Source organism: Perognathus longimembris, chromosome 16 (assembly GCF_023159225.1).
Source record: "Perognathus longimembris pacificus isolate PPM17 chromosome 16, ASM2315922v1, whole genome shotgun sequence".
Taxonomy (NCBI): Eukaryota; Metazoa; Chordata; class Mammalia; order Rodentia; family Heteromyidae; genus Perognathus; species Perognathus longimembris.
Window position 1 is genome coordinate 31,501,321 of NC_063176.1, and position 25,847 is coordinate 31,527,167.

Here is a 25,847-nt window from a genome sequence, read left to right on the forward strand (position 1 = left end):
ATTCACCCCCTACCTTTGTCTCCCTTACCCTCTCTCTGCAATTTCAACAGGTTTCTCTTGTTTTCATACATCATATAAACCACTTGGACTATACTTCCTCTCACTCACCTCTCCAGGGTCCCTCCGTGTCCTGATCTTTGACTTCTCTCAAATGTTCCCCACCCGCCCTCTCTTCTTCCAACTTTTCCTCCTTCATCCTAAAGCTGTCAACCTCTGAAGACCAAAGTTCCAAGAAGTCAAGGCCATGTTGTCTTGAAGAGCAAGCATGGAGGTGAGGGGCGGGGCTGGATCTTTCAGCTATAGTTTGGCAAATGCCTGTATTGCAGAGGGGAGCTGGTGTGCAATTGCCAGCAGTTTGGCAGGAGTCCGCACAGGGGGCTGTAAACTCTTGTCAGCCGGAGGGATCATCTCTTCAGTCACCCAGACTCTCCTTTGTAAAGGCAGTCTCTGCCTGGACCCGGCCCTCCACCGTCGCCCCAGCCTTGGGGGGTGGGGGGTAGGGGAAGGTGCGGGGTGGGGTGGGGGGAGAGCTTCAATGCATGGATTCAAATCCCGGTGGGAAGGGAAGGAGCGGAGACTCCAGTCTGTTAGGAGGCCGCTGGCGGGGAAGTGGGGCTGGCCCGTCGGTTCTCTGGTCCCTAGAGTTAAAGGTTAGAACCCTGGTATCTATCCCTGTATCTCAGGCGCTCCAACAAGGACCTCAGAACCCCTCCACCCCCCACCCCACCAAGGGTACGGGTACTAAAGGGTGTACATAGTTACGCGCGCGCTTGCGCGCGCGCACACACACATACACGCACGCACACGCACACGCGCGCACACACACACACACACACAACACGGAGCGAGGCTAGGCGGGGGCGAGGCAGGCCCGGTCCCGCCTCCCGGGACGCGTGCACACACACGCCCACCGCGGCTGGGGCCGGCGGAGCGCGGGCGAGTGTGAGCGCGAGTGTGCGCAAGCCGCAAGCAGCCACTCTGCCCTGTCCTCGCACCCTGCTCAGGGCATCTCCAGAGCCTGGAAACGTGAACAGGCTTAAAGTATGGCATGTTGCAAAGATGGTTTCTGCCAAGAAGGTACCCGCGATCGCGCTCTGCTCCGGGGTCAGTGTCGCCCTTCTGCACTTCCTGTGCCTGGCGGCTTGGTGAGTTCTCTGGGTGTCTAGTTGGAGGATCTGGGGAGAGGGACGGCTGGCCAGTTCCAGGTTCGCGCTGACCACCCACCCGCCTCTTTGAGACAAGTAGACCTTCCTGCCTATACTATTTTCATGGGTTGAAGCCAACCTTTCCATGACCGCGTAGAGGGGTGCAGAGTACCTGGGGTGAGCATTCCCAGCCCATTTCGATCTCCCATCCCAACCAACCCACCCCCCTCCCCCCTCCCTCGCCTCCTCTGCTTCCTTTAGCTTGGGGCAAGCGATCCTTTCCCTAGAAGAGAAGACCTGTTTGCACCTGTTCTCTTAATCCATCTTTAAAATAATCCGTGACGCCTCCATTTTATTTTATTAATTTATTTATTCTTCTACTTTTGAACTTGCAGTTTAAACGAATCCCCTGGAGAGTACCAAAAGGAGGAGAAATTGTGTTCCGAAAATTTTACCCGCATCCTGGACCGTTTGCTGGATGGTTATGACAACAGGCTGCGTCCTGGATTTGGGGGTATGAACCATTTCCAAGGCGCGAGTTTGTCTTGTCTGTCCCTTTCTGGCCCGTCTTTCTGTCGAACTATCAATAGGTTGGCTTCCTAGGCAAACACCAAAAATAAGCCATCTCTCCTCATCCCCCTACCCCTCCCCTTCTATTCCTCTCTTCTTGCTGGGTGAGACCTATGACAGAGGCCGCCCCCACCAGTACGTTCCCATCTCCCACTCAGAAGCTTTGCCTCTCCCCCACATTAATTACCTCCCGGGACCTGACTACAGGGTGGGGGTGGCTGGGGAAAATTTAAAAAAAAAAAAAAAAGGCAACTCAGAGCTCCTCTGCCTTCTGCCTTGTTTCTGTGAGCACTGCCTCTCCTGCCCGGAGGAGTTTTCCTGAACCTGGATGCTAGTCCCTCCAAGCGGGCTGCACCTGAGGCAAGGGAGCCTAAATCCCCTGTCCTCCCACGTGTCCCTTCCTCTGACAAAACCTGTGCCTGTGTTCTACCTAGGACAGGAATCTGGGGCAGGAAGCTGCCTGCTCTGCCAGGGAACCTAACCCTTCCCTGTTCTCTTTTACTTTCTTTGGAGAGGTGGAGCTGGCTTCCTTCCTAAGGTTTTGGAGTCTAAAAAAAAAAACAGCTTTATTTCTTCCTTCAAGGAGTAGGCATAAGAGGCCTAATGGAAAGCCCTCCATTCACGGTCAGGGTCAGTCTCTTTCATATTCAGATTTCCTTTATATAGATAATGAAATCTATGTGGTAAGCTTTATGCTAGGCAGACATTAGGTTTACAGACATTTTAAGTTGTAATCCTTCACGTCAAGCCACCTCTAGTCCAGTTCAGTGAGAAGTAACTTGCTAGGATCCCAACTCTAAGCCTCAGTCGCCATTCTTTCACAGCATTGAACAGGACATAGATTCTGTTTTAAAATGCACTTATATTCTTGTAGGAATAGTAGTAGAAAAACAGTAAACACTAGGATTTTATCTATTACATTTTCCCCACAAACCACAAGCATTTTATGAGCCATATTCTATTAGCCCTCCCAACAACCTGAAGAGAAAGCCATCCGATTCACATTTCAGATACATAAATCCAGCCTTAGAAAGTTAAGTAACTGTTTCAACTTCATAATAAGTAGCAAGGTTAGGCTGTATATTTAAGAGACAAGAAAAGTAAAACCATTGCATAGTATCAGATAGGATGGGATGTGATCACCATCAGGAAATATTAGAAGCCTAGGGCAACACTGTATTTCCTGTTGAGGTTGAGTAAATAGTGGGAGAATGGGAAAAGTAGAAGGTTAACAGAGCAAGGCAGCATTAGATAGGAAGGTTGGGCACAATCTTTGGAGATAGAATTAGATGGAATCAAGATAATGTTTCTTTGGAGTCTGGTGTCACCCTTCTCATTTAACAGATGAGGCCAATGAGCATGAGAAAGGAACACATAGCATATTAATGAGGTCTATTCTCTGATCATCTGAATCCCAACCAGATTTTTTTTTTCTATTTTATTGAAAATGTCATGGGATGGCACTGAGGGTGTTAATTCACTGCCTCTATGTGGACAGTGATAAAGATGGATGACAAAGACACAAGTTTCTCTTGACACTTTGTACTTTGTCTCTCCAGGGAAAGATTATCCCCACTTCATGTGCCTTCATGCAAATATGAAAAGACACTTGTTTAGAAAAGGGAATCATTTGTCAACTGCATGAACTCTCAAAAATGACCTGCAAATGATCATTCTAGATAAAAAAATAATTATGTGGTGAAAGTATCAGATGATAGGATACCATTGGAGACTATATTATTTCAATGAAAGAAGATTTATCTGCCCCCCCCAAATAGGTTTAAACTTGACATTGTAAGAAAAAAAAAACAACAAAATATCAACTCCCATGCCATTTAACTATTCCTGCACATAAATGAAAGAACACTTAAAACTGGAAGTATTTGGTATTATTAAATGTTGACAGTTAAAATAATATCTGCTCAGATTGTTGGAGAACCAATTATTTTTCAAAAGGAAGAAGAAATCAATTGTAAATGAATTCTTTTGCTTAGACATTTTCTCTCCCTCTCTAATATCACCATTATGACAAAAATGAGTAAAAACAAGCTATGGAAGCTATTATTGGGTTTGAGTTAATACAGTGTGAAAAAGGGCCTTGTTAATCAACTCGTCATTATCAAGTGTTTTCTCTGTTATATACTTGGAGACACTTTCAAGTGGTTGTAGGAAAGAGTTGCATTTACTCTACTTGGAGGGTTATGGATGAATTAATGGAGTGTTACGGGTGAATTAATAGAGGGTTATGGGCGAATTAATGGTTCCACTTTATAGCACAATTAGATTTTTCTTTTTGAACTCTGGTCATAAACAATTGTGGTAGGTATGGCTCACATTTTAGAAGTGGGTCATCTTCTGTAAATGGACATATTTTAAATGTGGCAAAGAAACAGTAATTATCACCAACAGTAAATATGTTGTGCGTTGACATGAAATTGTAAATATTCACCACCAAAAATAAGAAGAAAAGTCACTGTGAACACAGAATTCTAGATGCCACTAGCTTGATCCCTTATCTACATTTTATACTTTGTGGAAAGTTTGGCATTTTAAAAAGCAGATGAAAACAATTCAAATTTTGACCGGTACACTATAAATATGGATTGACTTCCTGGTTCCTTTAATCCTCCTTCTGCTCTTTGTGGAACATTTACTTTTTATCTGTTGATACAACTTTGCTGTGTTCTATTTAAAATAAAGCTAAAAGCGAAGATTTTGAATTGAAATTGGATGGTTTGTGATTGCTCAGTAGGCCAGACAGGGGTTGAAATAGATTTAGAAGCTAAATTACATATTTTTAACTCAGCAGCACAGCTTGCTATGGGGGAATAAAAAGAACTGGAATGGTTATCTTCTTTTCATCCCTCCAGGATCTCTTCTTCCTTGTCTCCACATTCTCCCATTGGGGAAGAAAAGGGGAAAAGGTGAGGATAGAAGGAAAGAGGCACGTTGAGAGAACTGCTAAGGGACTGAAGGGGTTAGTTCTTTCAGCCTCTGATGAACTAGTTCCTGTCATGCTGACTGAAGTAGCTTGTATCTGCTTAGATGTGCCACAGAAGCACAGCCTCCCACAAAGAAGTTAAAAAAGCAGTCTTTGTTCTTGCCCACTTCTAACACTGCTGTATGATTCCTTCAAAATGCACAGCCTAGGGCTGGGAGTGTAGCTCAAGTGGCAGAGTACTTGAAGCACAAATCCCTGGGTTCGAGCCTCAGGACAACAAACAGATAAACAATAGTAACTCACAACTAACCAACTAACCAACCAACCAACCAACCAAACAGAAACCACCTAGCTGGGGTACTGAGCACTAGGAGATAGTTTTAGAAATCCTGCCCTTTCCGCTTTCCCACTTATTGAAGGGTGGTATGGCTTTTTATTTATCTCAGTCCTTAATGGCACAAAATCTGGGATAATAAATATGTCATGTTCCAATGGCCACTTTGGATCATCTTCTATAATGTTCCAGAAATAGGAAGAGAGTATTATTGTATTTTTAAAGGTTATTTACTAATATATCAGGTTTCCACATGAAGAAAAAACTCTCCAGATTTTAGAAAACATTTTGTGCTTGCAGAATAGTAAGATGATCGCATAAACACAGAGCTAAGCAGGGCTGGCATCTCCCTCTGTCAGAGAACCAGGCTGCCTATCAGATGTCCATGGTCTATAGGGTAGAGCTAAGGAGGGGAGACAGGGACTTATAACTTGAGTAGTTAGCAAGGATATGTTCAAAGTGATATATGTGCTCTGATAATTTGTGGGTAGCATCCTGAGGCACCTTAGGGTGGCTCTTCTAGTAAGAAGGAACTCTAATTATGGAAAGACTAAGTATGGAAGCCACTGCTGCTAGGTGAAGGCGAATGAGGCTGCAGAATAATCTAGATCAGGGGATATAATGAAGAGGTTGTATAAAAATTGCCATGTTGGTACATTATTTTCTTTCTGAGTCAGACCAGATGTGACTGGAGAGATTTTCACTTGGCATAAATTCTGAATTGACTAACAGTTACAGGTACGCCTCTGCTAAGAAGAGGTAGTTAGATGCAATAACAGATGTGTAAAGGTTCACCCCACACACCTTAACAAACCATGTAAGAGATAAAAAATACTTTGTCCAACCTAATGACAGAGAAGTTTGTCAATTTCTAAGAAATGATTAGTTTCCTCCCATATTCTGAAGTTAGAACTGAAGGATGACAGCTCTGTGTGGGGTAGGAGAGAAAGAAAGATGTGAAAGCTGACTCAAGCTTTGATTTAAGCTCTTAGAAAAATGGAATCATCAAGATTATACAGATTAGGGACACAGGTGAAGAATTTCATGTGGATATATCATTTTAGATGCCTAGCAGATACCTAGTCAAGTTGAGGTGGAATTCAGGGATGATGGCTATGTTAACAATACATAACATTTGAAGTCCTGAGCTTAAAGAAGTGGCCAGGGAGCCACTGATTATAGAAAAGAGGCACAAGACAGCTCTGTTAACTTCAGTGTGGTTCCTGCTCTTCTGGGATTTTTTATATGCTTTATTTAGTTTAAAACATTACAACCCAAATCACTTTGTATATCTGACTATATATATATATATATATATATATATATATATGGGCAACAGTGACAGGAACAATTCAGTTTTGATGTCACAGACAAGGCATCTTGTGGGAAATTTTGACAAGAGCAGTTTTGGCAGCAAATTGTGTGTAGACGTCTAATTGGATGAATTGAGAGAGGATGGAGGTAATTATTTTCTGGGCATTTATGCAGGGGAGCCTAGAATTTAGTTAGTAGATACCAAGGGATAAAATTGAGAAAAGTTTTTTCTTAATGGTCTTTTTGCTATTCTGGCAAAAAGATGGACTCATTTATTATTACATTGACAATACAAGTTAACCATTAGATTTAAAGATATTGAAGTGTTTCATGAATGAGAACATTGTTTTTTGTGTTGGGTTTTTTGTTTGTTTGTTTTTCCAGTCCTGGTTCTTGAACCCAGGGTTTGGTTGCTGCCTCTGATTTTTTGCTCAAAGCAAGCTCTCTACCACTTGAACCACAGTTCTACTTCTGGCTTTTTTGGTAGTTTTTTGGCGATAAACGTCTCATAGACTTTCCTGCCCAGGCTGGCTTTAAACCACAGTCCTAAGATCTCAGCGTTTTTAGTAGCTAGGATTAAAGGCATGAGCCACTGGCTCATGGCTGGGAACTTTTTAATAGAAAAAATAAAATTACTTTTAAGTTTTATAGGAACAATTCTGTCAATAGGGGGAAACTCATGATAAAAAAAAGTTTCATTTGATCTTGAGCATGAAAAGGATTAAAACAGATGATGGGGTGAACAGAAAGGGAAGAATTGGAGGGAGTATGTGTAGTTTTTGTTTGTATGTTTGCTGTATACATATAAAGGAGAAAGAAGAGGGGAGGGAAGAATAAGAGTTGCTCACTTAGAATTAGAAATATCAGTTGGGTGTGAGCGGGTCACTCCTGCAGTCCGAGCTACTGGAGGACCATGGTTCGAAACCAGCTAGAGCAGACATGTCTAGTAGATGTCATCTTCAAAATAAACAGCATGGCTGAGGCATAGCTCAAGTAGTAGAGTGCCAGCCTTGCAAAGGTGAAACCTTGACTTTAAATACTACTACTACTACTACTACCACCACCAAAGGATTAATGTAGTCGAGGATAATTTAATATTAAAGTGCTGAGTAGAGACAAGTAGGAGAAAGACCCTTTAAGAAAACAGGAGAACATCTAGAACACACATTTTCCCATGCTCTCAGTTTTAAAAATTCCAAGAAAAAAGTAAAATGAAAAGTACTAGGATTATAAATCATATGTTTATGTTTTTCTTTAGGATGCAGATGGTAAAATGTTTCCTCAAATAGTTCATATATATATATATGTATATATAATTTCATATGAGAAAATAGGTAATACTCTTCAGATCATAAAATACATCAGCCTGCATTTACATGTAGGCTGTATGTAGGATATGTAGACTACATTGCTGCTTTATTTTCTAGGCTTTTTAAAATGCATTTATTCATTAGAAGCCTCAGGCATACATAACTGAATTCTAGACTAATAATCTTTGGTTGATATTATAGTTATGTTATTGGTGGCCTACACATAACCTTGTCTTCATTAATTCACCCATTTTGTCATTTGTTTATTAAAATATGACAAGCATTTCAGTTAAGCCATCAGCCAAACCAAAGAATAGGACCTTTGCAACAATTTTCGTTCTGTGACATGCTTCCCTGAAATCTGATCTGTCTGTTGTCCCTCCTCATAAAACTATCTTTTATATCTCTCTTTAATTATTTCGTATTTACCATTTTAGGCGAATGATACTACTCAACACATTTGTAAAATATTGAATTATCTTAGGTTTATTGTATGTGAACTTCTGATGTATATTTAATTATCTTTAATGTGCTGTGTGTGAACTCCCAATGTCTCTTAAACCTAATTATTTACTGCAAAGGTTGATTATTATTGTTGCATGTTACTGAAGATTGTTCATTTTGACTTTGGTGTGGTATCCCCATTGCATAGGAGGCACCTTGTTCATCTGTTCTGTTGGCAGTAGAGTTTTACTTGTTTCCAAGATTGTATTGCTATGACTATTTTGGCTCAAATTTCCTTCTGTAAAATGTGCAAGAGTTTATTTTGCATATATAAGGAATGATTTTTTTCTGGATCTTAGTGTGAGTGGGAATTTCACTTGACAAGATTTTGCCAAACAATTTTTCCATGGAGAGTTTACAAAATTAAACTCCCTTTTACAATAAATATCCTTTAAAACCAGGGAAGAGAGAGAGAGAGAGAGAGAGAGAGAGAGAGAGAGAGAGAGAGAGAGAGAGAGAATATGTGTGTGTTATCTCTTGACATACTTTAAATGGTATTTTGTTAAGAGAGGACTAGAAAAATTTTAAATTTTTCCTGTTTCTTTCATGTTCTAATATAATTGAACGTCTTTTTCTTCTGGAGACTTCTATTTTTGTATTTTGTCCACATTTTATCATTGCCTTTTTTCTTCCCTCAGTGATTTGATAGCTTTAATTATTCACAAAATAGACCAGTATTAGTAGAAGGATCAGGCAGCATTATAGGCACCAGTATTTAATACCTTTTAAGTCTAAGAAACTTGTAGAGCTCTAAAGGGCTTTCTGCTTTCTTTGTGATATTAGTAGATATCTGTTGTTTGATATTAGGAAAGCTACTGTTTCCCAATGTTGTAAGTGATGAGGAAAGTCCTAGAATTCCTTATATAGGTCACTGAAGATTCCTTGTTGTGATTGTTTTATCTCTTAAGCAGTTGGATTTTTCTTCCCTTTTTGCCAGCGCTGTTGTTTTATAAGCTGTCGGTGGATGCCTTATGTGGTTGTTCAAAACAAGAACTGCTTCCCAAAGTGTACAGTCAGGGAGGCCATTTGAGAACAAGGGCTGACTACTTTTAACTTACGTCTTTCTTGTTTTGTAACAGCAAATTTGATAAACATATTAGAGATCGCCTTTATCCATGTCTGTGAATAATGAAAAGATGAAAAATTTTATGATCTCTCCCACATTCCCAGCAAGTTAGAATCATCAATGATATGAGAGTATTTCTCTGAATCTGATCTTACCAATCTTGGCTCTTCCTTTTAAAAACTCTAAGATCATACTGTTTGACTTTTAGATAATTCACCATATTTGCAGTATTCAAAAGAATATTTCCCTCCTTCCAAAGATATGATTAAAGAAAAGAATAAAAACAAAATTTTCCTATTACCAAAGACATACGGTTTTGCAATAAAAGATATCTCTGATGTTACACAATCGCATACACAAGTATGAGAGGAAGTCTATCCAATCTCAAAATTATCTGTTTCTATGTAATTATTCTCTTAGTAAGGTTGATTTGAACATCCTAAACAGTAGTATCAGAGGAATCGTCTCTAAGAATTATTCTTAATTGCATAGTGACTATTATTCATCGACGACTGATTTTTCAGAAACCTATTACACTTGAAGCTTGGAATTGGTTCTGGGTGAGAATACAAATATAAATAAGACAGTTTAAGCTTGAGTCAGGAAGTATTTTTAGCTTAACTGATGCAGCAAATTAATCTCAATTTTTCCTTTTGAGGGTTTAAAAAAATCACTGCTTAGATTGTGTAAGAAATGTAATGAAACACACAGTTATCTAGCACCTAATGTGTGCAAAATACTGTGCTAGTTACAGATTTCAAAGAAAAATAAGATTATGGTTAGCAAGATAGATGCAAGAAGGCTGAAATAAGACCAGAGATGCTGTAGTAATATAATTCAGAAATGGCTCTTGAACTCTAGACATAAAATGTACTTACAATATGTCATATCTTAGATACAAAAATCTCATATATTGTTAAATAATGAATCATTGATTTATTATTTTATTAAGGTACCTTATAGTGAAGCTATATCATATTTTGAGGCTAATATAAAGGTATTAAAATTCTGGCTTTGGTGTACAAAATTTAGCTTCTTTTGGCCCCATTTCCAGGTTCATAAGCGTGTCATGAGAGTAGCCCCTATGGAGGGGTTTATGAGGATTAAATCAAAGAGTGAATGATGAGAGTTTAGTATTCTTTCTTGTCTGCCATTTGATAGATCTTTAATAAATACTATTGTACCTTTCCTCATTGTTCCTTGGATAAAATTCCATTCCATGTTAGTAGTTGCACGCTCCTTAATTTCTCCACTCTCTATCCATACTGCCACCTTCAGGACCAGCCTCCATCACCTATCTACTTCATTAGGACTATAGTCATACAACTGTTAGCCATACAACTGCCAGAATGATTTTGTAAAAGAAAAAAGATTTAATCATATATTTCCCTCACTTCAAGTTTGTCATGTCCTCTCAATGTTTATTGAATGCCAGTTAAGCTTCTTACTTTAACTTAGAATCATGTTCATCAGATCTTACTTAGCCTCTTGAGGAGCTAGGATTACAGGTATGAGTCACTGGTGCCTGGTGTTTAGCTCCACTGTCATTCTAAAAAGTTCCCTTCCACATGGTTTTGATGGCAGTCACCATGAAATAGATTTATAAATATGTTTTAGAAATGACAATTTCCTTTTTTTCATTTCTTTATTGTTAAAGTGATGTACAGAGGGGTTACAATTTCATACATAAAAATGCCAATTTTCATGACATAGGCACATGGATAAACAGGTGCTCTATCCATGAAACCTTGGTTTATATTCTCCTTTTATGGATTTTACTTCTTCATTATTTTCTTTTCCTCTTGCTTTGCTTAAACCCCCTGGACTCTTCTCTGGTCCTTGAATACATTCAGTCTTCTGTTCACCTGTGACTTTCACCCCTTGCAGGTCATTCTGTTGGTATGAGTTGTCTTGGCTCTTATAGTGACTTGTGCTTCTGGCTCATCTTAAAAGTCACTGCTTTAGCTGGGCACCAGTGGCTCATGCCTGTAATCCTAGCTACTCAGGAAGTTGAGGATCAATGAAGGTTCAAGTCAGCCTGGGCAGAAAGTTCCCCATGAGACTCTTATCTCCAATTAACCACTCAAAAACTAGAAGTGGTACCATGGCTCAAGTGGTAGAGCGCTAGCCTTGAGCACAAAGAGGCTCAGGGACAAGCACTCAGGCCATAAATTCAAGCCCCACAACTTAAAAAAAAAAGTCACTGCTTTAATAAAGCAGCTTTGAGTTTAGTTCTAGGACAGCTTTGCTAGTTTATCCTTCTCTTATGAGCCTGCCTTCCAACCTCCAGAAATGATAGTATTTTGTTATTTATTTATACTGACTCCACTAGTATAAATAAATGTATAAATTAATTCCCCAGTAGCATGTGTGCTCTTTGAGGCAGGGAATTCAGCAGTGTTGTTTACCACTGTAGCATCGAGGTCTGGCATGTAGCTGATGCTCTTGAATGATTATGGAATAAGTGTCCAAATGAAATCCCTTTGCTAATCATGCTTTTAGAATATGACTCAATCTCAAAGATCTATAGAACCATAGAAACCAAGTACTGGGATAATGTCACAAATAGTGAAGTTGTAATTCTGAACACAAAACACTTTTCAAGACATACAGAAAAGGTATTATATTAAATAAGAATTTAGAAATATTCATTATTATCATGGAATTATTATAACCACAAGAACTAGCAAATACTGACACAACTTGCAATAAACCAATAAAGAAAAATATTGGAAAATAATTTTTCATTCTCCTTCACTCCCCCACTCCATAATGCCTAACACAGCATTGTAAGCACTATTACCAGAAAGAGATGAATGAATGTCTGCAAGCTGCAATAAACTAAATAGCCTCACTTGGGAACTTGTTATAAGTGCAGGCTGTGAGGCTTACCTTACATCAAACTGGTGGTATGGGCCATTGCTCCTTTACAGGTGATTTTGATGTAGTTAAAGTTTGAGAACTACTGCTCTAAAATGATCTTTGCAGTAAGTTTGGGTTTCCTACCTGTATGGAGGAACACATTTCTCCTTGCTCTGATGTGGAATCGATTAGTTACTCTACTTTTAAATAGTGTCACAATCATTCTTGAAGAAGTTTTTGAGTGGTTTCACCCACTTTTGAACCTGTTGCAGTGAAACACATTACTCAATTCTTGGATTGCCTATTTCTAGAAAAAAAAACTGACTTTAATGAGTTTGCTACTACTGTATTTTGTCATTGTTTTCCATTTTCATGAAAATGAAAATTCGATTAATAACCCTGCTTTCCAAAGAAGTAATTTTATAAAGCTAAATTTCATGATAGATTAGTGTGGCTTATACTTTTTCTCTCATTAATTCATCAAAGGTTGTATTTCTCTTAGGAAACTGAATTAAGAATTTTCTCATTTTCCCAGAACTGACTTTGGTTTGTGTGGCACTCTTCATCCTTTAGGGGAAGAAATATTTAGATTCATTTTTATAAGGCCAACTTTAGATCTAGAGCAGTAAGTGATACCAATTGCTTATTCCTTCCTTGGTACAAATCCATTTTTCAAACTTCTACCCAAGGGAAGTATTCTGTTTTGATTGCAAATAATATTAGTTCCAGTTAGAGTGTTATTTGTTCTAATAGACTGTTATTTATGGAAGTGAACATCAGAAAGCAAAAATACCTTTAATTTTATTAGCAATAAATACTATATTTATAAGTTGCTTTTATAATTGAACAAATTATGTTCTAGGAAGTATCACATGTATTATCTCAGTTAGTACTTTTAATATTCATTATAATTTGTACCTATGAAGACATGTGATCTGAGCAAAGGCATAGAACTAGAAAGTATTTGCAAGAAGTTTACACTCCAAAGTTCCTGATTTTAAGAATAATGCTAAGCCTTGTTTGTGACATTCTTTTTGTCTAAACTCTATATAACCATATTGACATCATGTCTTCATCTTTCTCATCTGCCCAAATCCTCACACATTTGCCCATGGAGCACTTTTGCTTAGAGAAAAGGAAGAGTCTCATTAGTGGCCATTATCAGAATCTAAAGAAGACATATTTTCATGAGAGAGTCACTGTGTTCAACATATCATAGGAACAATTTCATTTGATCTCTATAAACACTTCGCCTGTCAGGTAACGGTTGCTACTATTCAGGGGTCAACTCCCTAGTTTAGCAGAGTATGAATCGTTTTAACAGACAGAAGAAATTGCCTTTGATCTCAATCAGCTGTGGATGGTGTGCCTATTGCTAAAGGTGATGTAAACCAAATCTTCATCAGCTCTCCCCACTTTTGCTTTTTTTTTTTTTTAACCTCTCACTTAATAGAAGCTAATCAGATGATGATGATGGATGGGCTATAGAAATTCACAAGGGCTGTTAGAATAGTATCCAGGAGTGAGGTACCTTTGAAGAAACAAGGTTCCTGGTAAGCAATTGGATTTTGTCCCTTCCACTTTATGTAAATACTACTTCTTGGTGGTTGTACTTCGATTTACAATTTTTGTAGAGATTTGTTGAAAATTTAAGATGCTTATGAAAACTATATAGTGTATCTGCTTTTACTCTTTAACCATGCAAGGCTGTAAAATTTGTAACTATTTTTCCACACTTATTTGCATCATATCTACTAGGTCCTGTTACAGAAGTGAAAACTGACATATACGTCACAAGTTTTGGACCTGTTTCTGATGTTGAAATGGTAGGTTTTGGGGGAAATCAATGTGTTCTTTTTTTTTTCCTGCATGACAGGGGTTTCATCTCAGGGCCTTTTGCTTCTTGACTGGCTTTCTATCATTTGAACCATTCCAATAAGCCTTCATTTTGCTGGCTATCTTGCAAATTCACTCTAAGCTTAGCTGGCCTCAAAGAGAAAATCTCCAGATATGTCTCTTAAGCAGCTAGGTGTACAGGCACACATCAAGAGTGCCCCGTGTTTCTTTCCAAATTTGAAGCAAACATGTAATAAGAGACGACCGATATTTTATTGGCAACCACACAGAAATAGAAAGCCAAAGAGCAGCCTTGTTAAATTACATTTCTAAAGAGTACTGACGCTGCATTTACATTCGATAACATCTCTGAGAGCTAGAATTTTTCTCAACAAAGGTAAGAAATTTCCTGATGCTAAATTCATAACATAATTTTGAGTATTGTTTTCTTTCCCCTTTAAGAAAATATTAAGTAGAAGAAAGTTAGAGATTATAGTTAGCTGGTTAGGAACAAATTGTATACTCTATTATTATCCTATTTATATTGAATATCTCATGTAGGTCCAATGGGTTGCTCACCACATTCTCTTTCTTTCCCTCTAATCTCTGTCCTATCCTTAAAGAGGTTAAAGTATGGAGTCCTGATCATGAGGAATTCTTCCTGCTAAATTGTGCTACCTTATATTACGTATGTTTAATTAACACAAAATACTTTATTTTTCTTGACCTTAGGCTCCTAATGATTCAAAACCATTTGATTATTTACCTAATCTTAATAAATTCTGTGAAAACAAAAATGTATCTTTTATCCATTTTACTTCATCTTAAAGAAATGCCTGCAATTTCACGACTAATTTTGCAATGATATTTGTGACATAGGAACTGATTTTTTTTTTTTTGCTGTCTGGCCTGAAGTAAAGCACAACTATATTTAACTGGTTCTAACAGGTTTTATTAAATTATAGTAATTATTCTTGAGTGATTAATATATGGGGTTATTAGGAGAGACATACTCTAATTGGTGAGAATTTGTTTTGCTGTATTGAATTAAAGTCATTTCTACTTTGTTAAATTCCTTTAATATAAGTGTATTTTATGATGGGAAAAATCCACCTTTTATGCATTTTCTGCATATGTTTGTTAAGTATGAATGTAGAATCATTTGTGATTTGGCTGTGTCACAAATAATTCCCCTAGGAATACACAATGGATGTGTTCTTCAGGCAGACCTGGATTGACAAAAGACTAAAATATGATGGCCCCATTGAAATTTTAAGGTTGAACAACATGATGGTAACAAAAGTATGGACCCCTGATACCTTCTTCAGGAATGGGAAGAAATCTGTCTCACATAATATGACAGCTCCAAATAAGCTTTTTAGAATTATGAGAAATGGCACTATTTTATACACTATGAGGTAATCATTTTTTTCCCTTCACTTTCTTCCTATAGCCTTACCTCCTTCCCTTTCTTGTATTTGTCCTTCATTCCCTCCCCTATTAGGAATCTATGAAATTAATTTGAAGAAAAGGTTGACTTTAATTGAATTTCGTTTTTTTCCCTTATAGACTCACCATAAGTGCGGAATGTCCCATGAGATTGGTGGATTTTCCCATGGATGGTCATGCCTGCCCTTTGAAGTTTGGGAGTTGTAAGTTATAAGACAATGATTACAATTTCTGGTTCTCTCATGCAAGTGGATATTGCATATGCATAATTTTTCCCATAACTTGGTATTGAAGTCATCATCCACAACAAAAATTTTCCAAATTGTTATTTTTAGGAGGCTGTCTCTTGACTAATACTTTTAAATAGAGAAGTAACATCATACCTCCAACAAAATCTAATTTTTATAGCCTCTCAAAAAGAGTGAATTATAATTAGTAGGCTGATGGTCAGTGGTGAAATAGAGTCTGATGAACTGTGTGCATGTGTGGTGATGTAATTGACAGCACAATTTCTGTATGTGCATTACTTATTTTTCAGTAATTTCATGGTGTTTCATCGCATGCAGAGTCCTTTACTGCAGACTTGAGAAAGGCTAAAGAAATCTCAGGATTTTCTACTGTGAAATAAGTGAACAACACATCATAAGCAGTACTTCATGTACAAGTGGCTGGAGCATGATAAAGAGCCTAGTAGGAGATGGGCTTTGAGAAAATAGAATTCCTTATAGACCTTCTTAAGGAACTCCATTCTATTTAAAAGCTTGGGGGCATTTTTGAAAGATTTTATAAAGGGGTGTGGACTTTAAAAAAAATTATATTTCCTGATTTCTTGTTAGCTTCCCCCCCCCCCCCCCCCGAGACTTGATTGTAGAGGCTGGAGAAGCAGCAGAAAGCTAGAGTCTGTTGTTCCCGTGTTATCAGAGATAGCAGTGGTTTAGCTTAGGATAGTACTTGAGTGGTAGATGTGAAATAGATGTGTTTGAGAAATTTTGTAGAGATGAGGCAGCAGGATGAGATGAATGCATGGAGGAACTATGTTATTCCTTTCCTTAAGTTTCCTTCTCTGAGATGGTAACAGAGTATGATTGCTCTTCCATGTTCTGCTTCAAACATTCAGTTCAATCAGAACTACCAAAAATAGATGCTGGCGTTCACTATTGCATCTTAGTCTCACTGATTGTGAAACTGTTGCCTGCTGTTATCATTGCTCATTGCTTAACTTAATGAGAATCGACAGTCACCATTCTTTTTATAACCAAAGTAATCACAGTACTCAGTAGGCTAACTTGAAGCTAGAGAGTCAGTTGCTCTGATCAATGATTGAATGAGAGAAGATAGAAAAATACACAGACTGAAAAGGTGATTGCACTGCAACTAGCATTAAAATCCACTTGTGCTCTAATAATTTAAATTTCACACATGATATTTCTTATTTAGAGAAAGTCTTCTCTATTCTCCCTTCTTGTTTTCATTTTTTTTAAAGCCTTCTCAGTGATTTGAGTATACTTGGTATTCCATTAGGCTTCATATAAAAATAAAGAAATCATGTTTTAGAATATGATATTTTTAGGCTGGGAATTTAAAAGAGAAGCACATCATAGTCAGTAAGCAATTTTCCTGAGAAAATTAATCCCTAATTTTTCTGGTGAGAGAGAGAAGAAAAACTGTGTTTACCATTCAGAGGAGTGAGAGAAAAAATATAAAGAAAAGAAAAGGCAATTCTAGTAAGATAAGGTAGCCAAGAGGACATTGTTAGGAACCATTAGAGACAAGATGAGGTTTGAAATACATGACACAGGGTAGGAATACTTCAGGAGATGAATGCTAGCACATGACTGTGTGATGCCGACAGCGCAAGCTTCTCAGCTTTGCAAGGCTGTTGATAAAGAGCACCTTTCGGGGTACTGACTTCCTTTTGTAGAATTAAACAATTCCACCGGAGCACCTCTTGTCTTGCAACCATTTTAGGAAGGTGTGTAGGGGAGGATGGCACACAATTCATTTGGGTTCTTTTGAACTGATTTGTGTGTGAGCAGTCTGTTCTGGGTAGACTGGTAAGCACGCAGCTTGTCTTGGTTTTCAGTGAACATCCAATAACAGAAAATGGGTTTAAAAAATTGCCTCAGGAAAGTATTTGTTGGAGATAGGAGAGAATATGTGTTTGTAAGGGTTTAAAGGTAGTGGAACTAGTTGTATAATTATACCCCCTAGAGAGCTTTACAAATAGCATAGCCACTTGTGCTCCCAAGATGGACTCCAAACAGCCTGGGTCTTGCCCAGAGGCAGAGAGAAGAGATGACCCCTGGAGAGCTCCCACCAGCAGGAGTTTTGTTTTGTTATTGTTATTAGAGGCGGCATCTGGTACACTTCTAAATGGCAGAGCTTTGTTAGAATGGAACAAATCCAGATTGGCGTCAGGCTCTGAAAGACCAACGAAAGATAAAGAGTTTGGTAGTACTGTTTTGCTGATGAGTACAGCTGGTTGTTCGCAGCGGTTTATCTTCTAATATAGAAGCCGGTTCAGGTGTTTGAATTCATATGTAGCCTTGTAGATGCCTCTGTGTTAGCATGTCCTCTAATTCTTTGGCATAAAAACAAAGCATCCTGATGACTTTCCAGACTGTTTGCAGAAGAGGTGTAATCTTCTTTATTTTTATTTTTATTTTCTTATTTATTGTCAAAGTGATGTACAGAAAGGTTACAGTTTCATAGTTAGGCATTGGATACATTTCTTGTACTGTTTGTTACCTCCTCTCTCATTCCCCCCTCCCCTTCCCCCTCTACCCCTATGAGTTGTTCATTTGGTTTACACCAGTTTTCCAAGTATTGCTTTTGTAGTCGTTTGTCTTTTTATCCTGTGTCTCTCGATTTTGGTATTCCCTTTCACTTTCCTAGTTCTAATGTCAGTATATACAGTTTCCATTGTACTCAGATAAGATACAGTGAGAGGTGTAAGCTTCTAATTCCTAAGTACGTTTTCAGTAAATCATAATGAGTACTGTCTTTTATTTACTCTATTTCCTTTTTGTTTGGTTATTTTTTGAACTGTATTTATTTATTTACTTGTTCATCCTTTCTTTTTTGGTACTGGGGATTGAACTTAGGACATTGTGCTTGCTAGGCAAGCACTTAGCCACTGAGCTTGATCCTAGCCCTTCTCCATTCTTTCTGAGTGTATGTCTTGTTAAGTCTTGGCCATCAATGTTGCACTGACTCTTAAATACATCTTCTGCTCTCATTCAGATGCATATCCGAAGAGTGAGATGATTTACACCTGGACCAAAGGTCCTGAGAAATCTGTGGAAGTGCCCAAGGAGTCTTCCAGCTTAGTTCAGTATGACCTGATTGGGCAAACAGTGTCGAGTGAAACTATCAAATCTATTACCGGTGAGATGTTTAAAGGTTAAACTCAATATGGACCTTGTTCTTGGCATCAGCTGTGAAAGAAATATGTCCTAGCTTTTTCATTGAAATACCTAGTGTTATCAAGGAAACAATGAAACATTTTTAGAAATAAGATTGGTACATGAGCAACAGCTTAGAATTTCTTTATAATTTTATTTGTTTAAAATAAATTCTGAGTTAGTGAGACATGGAAAATGAGTTGGCTTTTTTAATATACAGAAATAAAAGTCAGTGATCACATATATTAAAAGTTTTAAAAATGGAATGAGAAGGATGAGTCTGATTTATTTTGGTGCTTTTCAAAAATATTTTTTCTTAATCTTGCCTAATTTTAAAATGTCACCTCCCCCAATCCCTGACTCCACAGTGAAAGTAAATTATAAAACTTGCAAAGCATATGAAGGGTAGACACTAAAAGTGGCACACGAATACAGAGATGGTTATTGTGGTTCTTGGTGTTTGAAATATGACTGGAAAGTAGGATTTAGCTTTTGTCATCTGCAAACTGACAGAGCATTGCTTGTCCTAAGACTTTTTTTTTTTTTTTTTTTTTTTGGCACCTTTGAGGTTTGAGCTCATCAGGGCCTTGTCCTTGCTACCCCTTGACCCATATCCCCAGTCTTTTTAAACTTTCATTATTTTCCAAGTAGTATATTACTTTCTGCCCAAGTGGGCCTGTACAATGATTAACCTATTTATGCTTCCCATGTAGTGGGAATGGTAGGTATGTATCATCATGCACAGCTATATATTGGCTGAAATGAGGTTTTGCAAATTGTTTGCCTGGGCTGGCCTTAAACCACAATGCTCATGGTTTCTGCCTCTAATAGCTAGGGCTACAGGCTTGAGCCCTTGCTCCCAACTAGTACTTTTTTTTTATATATACATTTCACCAGAAAAAAAAGTGATAGTTATCTCAGTGCATTTGTGCTTCTATATCAGATTATAATAAACTGGAAGGTATATAAAGAAATGTATTTCTCACCATCCTAAAAGCTGGGAAGTCAAAGATAGACATACCACTGGATTCAATGTCTAGTAAGAGCTTATTTCCTGGTTTGTGGAATGATCTACTTCTTCTGGATACAGAAGTTTTAGTCACTTTCCAAAATACCATCTCCAGCTGGGAATTGAGCCGTCAATACAGGAGTTTAAGGGAGGAATTGCATAGTTACACCATAATACCACTTCATTAACTGAATGCTAGTAACCGTCTTCATTTACGGATGAAGAATATGTACATAAGAAGTATTTAAGTAACCTGCTCAAGCCATGAAGCCATTACGGTTTCATGAAAGCACAGGCATTCTAAGTATTGAAAACCTTAACAGGTTTTGATGCCTGGTCAGTTCAATATTAAAATTGTAATAGGAAACCATGAATAGTCATTGTAAGATCTGGAACAAAAGTATGAAATTATGAAGTGTTGTATGTTTTAAGGGAAAGAATGATAAACCAGTATTGTGAAGAGATATGAGTTTAAAATATTCTAGCAGATGTAGAGGGCAGAAAGGTTGTTGTTGGAGGCTGAAGGAGGAGGAACAACAGGAAGGACAAATGAAAGGGCACAGTATTTCCATTATATAATATAATAACTCTTGGATCTATTAAAGAATATAGTGCCTATTGCTAACAATGCCATACTGAATATTTAAAATTTTCCTAAGAGGATAGATATTAAGAGTTCTTATCACAAAAAATAAATAAAATGGTGGGGACCAACTTTTGAAGGTGATGATGGATAGATGTATGAGAGATTGCTAAGATAGCTTCTGTTGTGTATAATAATCCACCAAATAATCTTATTATATACATTAAATATATAATCCTTTTATATGTCAATCATACTTCAATAAAGTGCTTTACAAATTAAATATAAAAAATAAGATGAAGAAATTAATTGTGGAAATAGAAAACTGATGAAGTCTTGCCAAAATTTATTGTAGCTTATTGTGTCCTTTATTTAAATATGTTTTGTATAAATTCACATGTTTTATATTCTCCTCTCCCTTAGATACCTATGATTTTTATTTCTCTAACATCTGTCATGATTTCCATCATTTGGGAGCATTTTCACATCAGTTATGAGACTATACAGTTGCCTTCTATCAAGGCAAATATCAAATAAATAAAGGAGATTTGAGCTCTCACAGCCTTGGTTCAGCCTCCTGTGAGCCTCCTGACTCCTAAATTACTTTATCAATTTGCTTCTTTCAGACGCAACAGTAAGAGTAAGAATACTTATCTATAGCTAGTGAAATGTTAATGTTTGTTTCATTTACTAGATTTATAGGTTATGCTTTTATGTTATACATGTCTATATTTTCATATATCCAACCCTTAGAAATATGGCCTTTCCTTAAAATTCAGGCAACTTCTTCTAAAATTGTATGCATGAATGTGCATTAATTTCATATAAAGGAAATACAGGTATTCATATAAGTGTTTATATATTTTATATACAAGCAAAAATATATATTTAAGTTCTTTCCAAATGGAAACCTTATTTTTTCATGAAATGTGTTTTCATATTTTCCAGTAGTTAACTATAAAATTTCGTTTAAAATTCTCCTTTAAAGAACACAGGAGGTTAAAGCTAATTGCTTCAGCATTAGTAGATTTTAAAGGAAAAATACTGCAATTAAAAAAGTATAGTCCAATTTACTAAGTTACTTAACCCTTACACAGAATAAAAATATTTCCTGAATATCATGGTGATTATCACTGTTGTTCTATTCTCCACCAAACCTCAGCAGGAAACTATATATTTCTTACTGTGTTATGCATGGAAGACAATTTCTTTGCTCAGAATACTGTTTGCTAGCCTGAAATGTGATCAAGAAACCATTACAGAATGAACAATGCCTTTTATTCCTACTTTCATTGCAGGTGAATACATTGTCATGACTGTTTACTTCCACCTCAGACGGAAGATGGGCTATTTTATGATTCAGACATATATTCCATGCATTATGACAGTGATCCTTTCTCAAGTTTCATTCTGGATAAATAAGGAATCTGTTCCAGCTAGGACTGTGTTTGGTAAGTCCAGTTCATTTCTTGAGTATTTTTGTCCATATTCTGTTTTGATTTTGATTCATGAGATTAGCCCTTAGATAATTCTATGAAAATATTAAATGTGGATGCAGCAACGTGGATGTAAAGACCATATTACTTTTCTTTTTTAGCTAATAAATTCAAAGTGGTAATGCTTGAGGAAGCCTTTTCTGTGTCTCTGTCCCCCTTCAACTTTCCCTTGTTGAGAACCAATCAGTTGAAGACTAAGTATGAATATAATTTCTTTTTCCACGATATTCATGGGCTTCTAGCATAATGCTGTGTAATTGAATTAAATTTATATCTAGGTGTTAAATGCACTGAGAGCTTAAAATAAAACAAATAAAAGCCATGGTTGAACGAATATGAAAGTCTTAGAATAACAGCTTTAGTGAAGAGGAAGAAAATGCATTTAATTGGAAGGTATTATGTGCTTAGTTCATAAACTCATTGTTGTATTCCAAATAAGTAACATTTTTCTAAACCAGTGTTTTCTTATTGCTGCCATGGTGGTTTCCTATACAGTGAGTTATAAATCGCATGAAGTTCAGAACATATGAGCTTGAGGGCTATCTTTGTTATTGTTGTTATAGTGGTAGCATCTTATCCAGGCTGGGCTTAAATTCACTCCATAGCCTAGGTTGACACAGGTTCCTCCTTGTCTTAGTTTCCCATGTTCTGGAATTACAGTGCACAGTTGATGATTTAAAAATTTTTGGAACTTATTTACTCATTCTTTAATATATCCATCATATGTTTACATCATACAACTATTTTATTTACGTGATTTCTCTTTATTGTGAGAGGACTATGAAGTTTTCATTGTTGGCATAGGAAGGACATTGACCAGAATTCCTTTTGAATAGAAGCATAATTCTTACAGTTCTTATACAGATTCTGGTTTCTTTGCCTTTTCTATTTGGTGGTATCAAAGTCAGAGTGAAGAGAAGGAATTGGAGGCAATGGAAACCTTTTATCATACACCAATCTTCTTAGAGAAGAGTGTCTCAGTATCTTGGATGGATGTGATTTATTCCTAGGTAGATATTTCTTCCACATTCCATCATCTACTCTTCCATCATACTTATCAGACTCATACTGAGGTTCAGTGTTGGAGGCAGAGTGTGACCTTAGGGAGCTAATCAGCAAAAATCATAGTCCTACTTATGTCACAGAGTTATAAGGGTTAAAGACAAGCTTCACATAGCAAATGTGAAATGAAGGAGAAAACTAAGCATGAGCTACTAACACTCAGAGTTCAGAACCCAAATCTACCAATTATTTTCTCCCTCATAACAATGCATTAAAACATCTGTTCCTCACAAACTAGTGAGGATTTAGATTTTGGTACTGTAGTTAATATTGGATATCTTTGATGATTATATTTTTTATGAAGAGGAAATGTGTTTCATCCTAACTTAATTTCATAGGTTTTTAGGAATAACAGATATATCTAGTCTTGTCTGCCAGGAATTCTGAAGGTCTTGATGAATTTAATCTCATTTATCATTTTAACACTTGTACTAAACTTGGGCCTTTACTATCATTTTTAGAAAGGGCCTGAATGGACAAGAAATAGCTGCTGAAGCTGAACAAGAAATCAGTTTTTTCATGCTAGTACAAAAAGTATTAATATTTCAAAATCAAAATTTGTAAACTTTGAATACTTTTTAGGATTTACAAATATAAAAATCTCTTATACACATAGTTCTTATTTCCCCTGTAATATTAAGAACAAGAAGACAAAATTCTGAGGAGGTGATAATATTAGAAGTGTGATATATTGTCTTTGGTTCTAAATACAAGATGTACCACATACTGGATATAAGTTCAGTGAGTTTATTCTGTTTCTGCATATGTTTAAAAATCATGAATAGTTATACATACTGCATAGGATTGCTACAGGATTAAATAAGTTCATTTGAATACAGCACTTGAAATAACTGTAGATACTGTAATACGAATAACCTGGGTGGTTTAGTATAATCATGATTAGTGACAGAATCTGAGTGCTTTCTTGAACAATTTCAAATCTCTTCCTCCCCCAAAACATAAGATGGTATAAGGAAATTAAGTAGAATGTAGCAAAGATGGCATAATTACTACATATTTCTGATTATCTTATTTAATATTCTCAATAATTCAAAAATGTAGATATTGGTCATTTTTATAGATAAAGAAAATGATCTGAAGATACTAAGAAACTTGTATTGCTATAAAATTTTAAGTGATGAACCTAAGACAACATCTGTCTAACTCTGAGCACTCAGTCACTTGTCTTCAAAGGGGATCGAGGGATGTGGGGGCTTGTGAGGAATTTTGGGGCAGCAGGATGAGATTCTATGAATGTGCACAGAAGATAGGACTTTTTATTTGGAATTCTACATTTGACCCTGTTTGTGCCCGTATGCCAAAGTATTGGCTTTGACTGACTAGGAAAATTCTGCCAATTATGAACTTCAAAGTCCCAAGAATGGTAATTATTAGACTATTTATTGAGGATCTAGAAAGGCACTTTGCTAGGAAAGTAAAATATTCAATATTTTGGGGCATTAGCAATTTTTTTCCATATGAGATTTTGGTAACCATGGCTCTTGGGTTGTGTTTTCATTCCTTGATTCTCCTTACCCTCTGACAAGGAAGATCATTTGGTGGATCAGAGATGTTACCCATGATCCTATAAAAACAAAATCTCTAAGCATCAGTATAAATTTGACAAGCTGAATGTGCTAAATTCTTTTCAAAGACCTTCCATCTCCAAGCATGTGTGACTCTAAGTTCTCTAATTATTCCAGTATGGTAAAACACTAAACATGCCAGTTGCCAGCTGGCATATCTAAATCATTGCTATTTCATTTTCTTGGAACGGCCAGCCAAAAATTCACTCTTGTGTATACTGTTAGCCTGCTCTTACATATTCTTTTTCAGCTCCCAGGTCTGCCAATGTGGTGCTTATTCGGCATTCTAAATGCAAGGACTGGCACCAATACTTTAACATGCAAAAAAAATAATTACAGTTCTGAAATATTTTCAAGGTATAATAGGCTAAGACAGTTACATCAAAGGCACTTTCTTCCTAGTGGCAGAACACACATGGATTCTTTTTTTTTCTTATGTACAGAGAGATCACAGTTTCATATGTTAGGCATTGGATACATTTCTTGTACTGTTTGTTACCTCCTCCCTCATTCCCTCCTCCCCCTTTCCCTCTGCCCCCATGAGTTGTTCAGTTGGTTTACATTGAACAGTTTTGCAAGTATTGCTTTTGCAGTCGTTTGTCTTTTTATCCTGTGTCTCTCGAATTTGGTATCCCCTTTCACTTTCCTAGTTCTAATACCAGTATATGCAGTTTCCAATGTACTCAGATAAGATACAGTGATAGTGCGGGTACAACCACAGGAAGGGGATACAAGAGGATCATCAACAATAGAAGCTATGGTTTCACATGGCATGTTGAAAGTAATTACAACAGTGATATAACACTCGTTTCCATAACATGGAGTTCATTTCACTTAGCATTATCTTATGCATTCATAGGGGCATGATAGTCACAGCAGAGGATCACAAGAGCCTAACAGCTATGCTCCTATGAATGCACACATGCATTCTTATCTGAAAGGTTCCTTTCTGTTTGCTAATTCCATTAGTGTTTCTTCAACCAAATGCTACACCAGAAACCATGTTCAATATGCAACCCCTTCATTCGTTAGTACTTTGGTCAACACAAAGACAAAATGCATACAAAGATTGTGATTTTTAATCAGTTTTAAGTCAGTTTCTTATACCAGCCACTTTCCTAATTTTTTCCAACAGCCATAAATGGAAACATGTTTTAGGAGGGAATACAAAGGTTTGGAGGGATAAATGGAGGGAGGAAGTATAAGAAAATGCAGTCATCATATTCAATGTGCATTATATAAAAAGTAAACTATGTAATTTAAGGGTGGGGCTGGGAGGGGGAAATGGAGAACTATGGAAGGTATGACATTGATTGTGAAGCATTGTGCTCATAACCTGGCTTCTGAAAGTGTAACCACTGTATACAACTACTTAA

The 25,847-nt window shown here is 37.0% G+C and overlaps 1 protein-coding gene across 6 annotated transcripts in view; it reads left to right on the forward strand.

The window, feature by feature from the left end:
• The first annotated feature begins 1,048 nt into the window (after window positions 1-1,048).
• Window positions 1,049-25,847, forward strand: part of Gabra4 (gamma-aminobutyric acid type A receptor subunit alpha4) — a 66,746-nt gene continuing 41,947 nt past the window's right edge. For 2 of the 6 annotated variants that reach the window (XM_048364499.1, XM_048364503.1), the window contains exons 1-7: window positions 1,060-1,145; window positions 1,541-1,659; window positions 13,805-13,872; window positions 15,080-15,300; window positions 15,452-15,534; window positions 18,575-18,718; window positions 21,626-21,778. In XM_048364499.1, the coding sequence (XP_048220456.1) occupies window positions 1,060-1,145; window positions 1,541-1,659; window positions 13,805-13,872; window positions 15,080-15,300; window positions 15,452-15,534; window positions 18,575-18,718; window positions 21,626-21,778 (874 nt within the window). Of the gene's footprint in view, window positions 1,146-1,540; window positions 1,660-13,804; window positions 13,873-15,079; window positions 15,301-15,451; window positions 15,535-18,574; window positions 18,719-21,625; window positions 21,779-25,847 lie in introns of all 6 variants that reach the window. The other 4 variants (XM_048364500.1, XM_048364501.1, XM_048364502.1 and 1 more) reach the window with 4 other exon arrangements.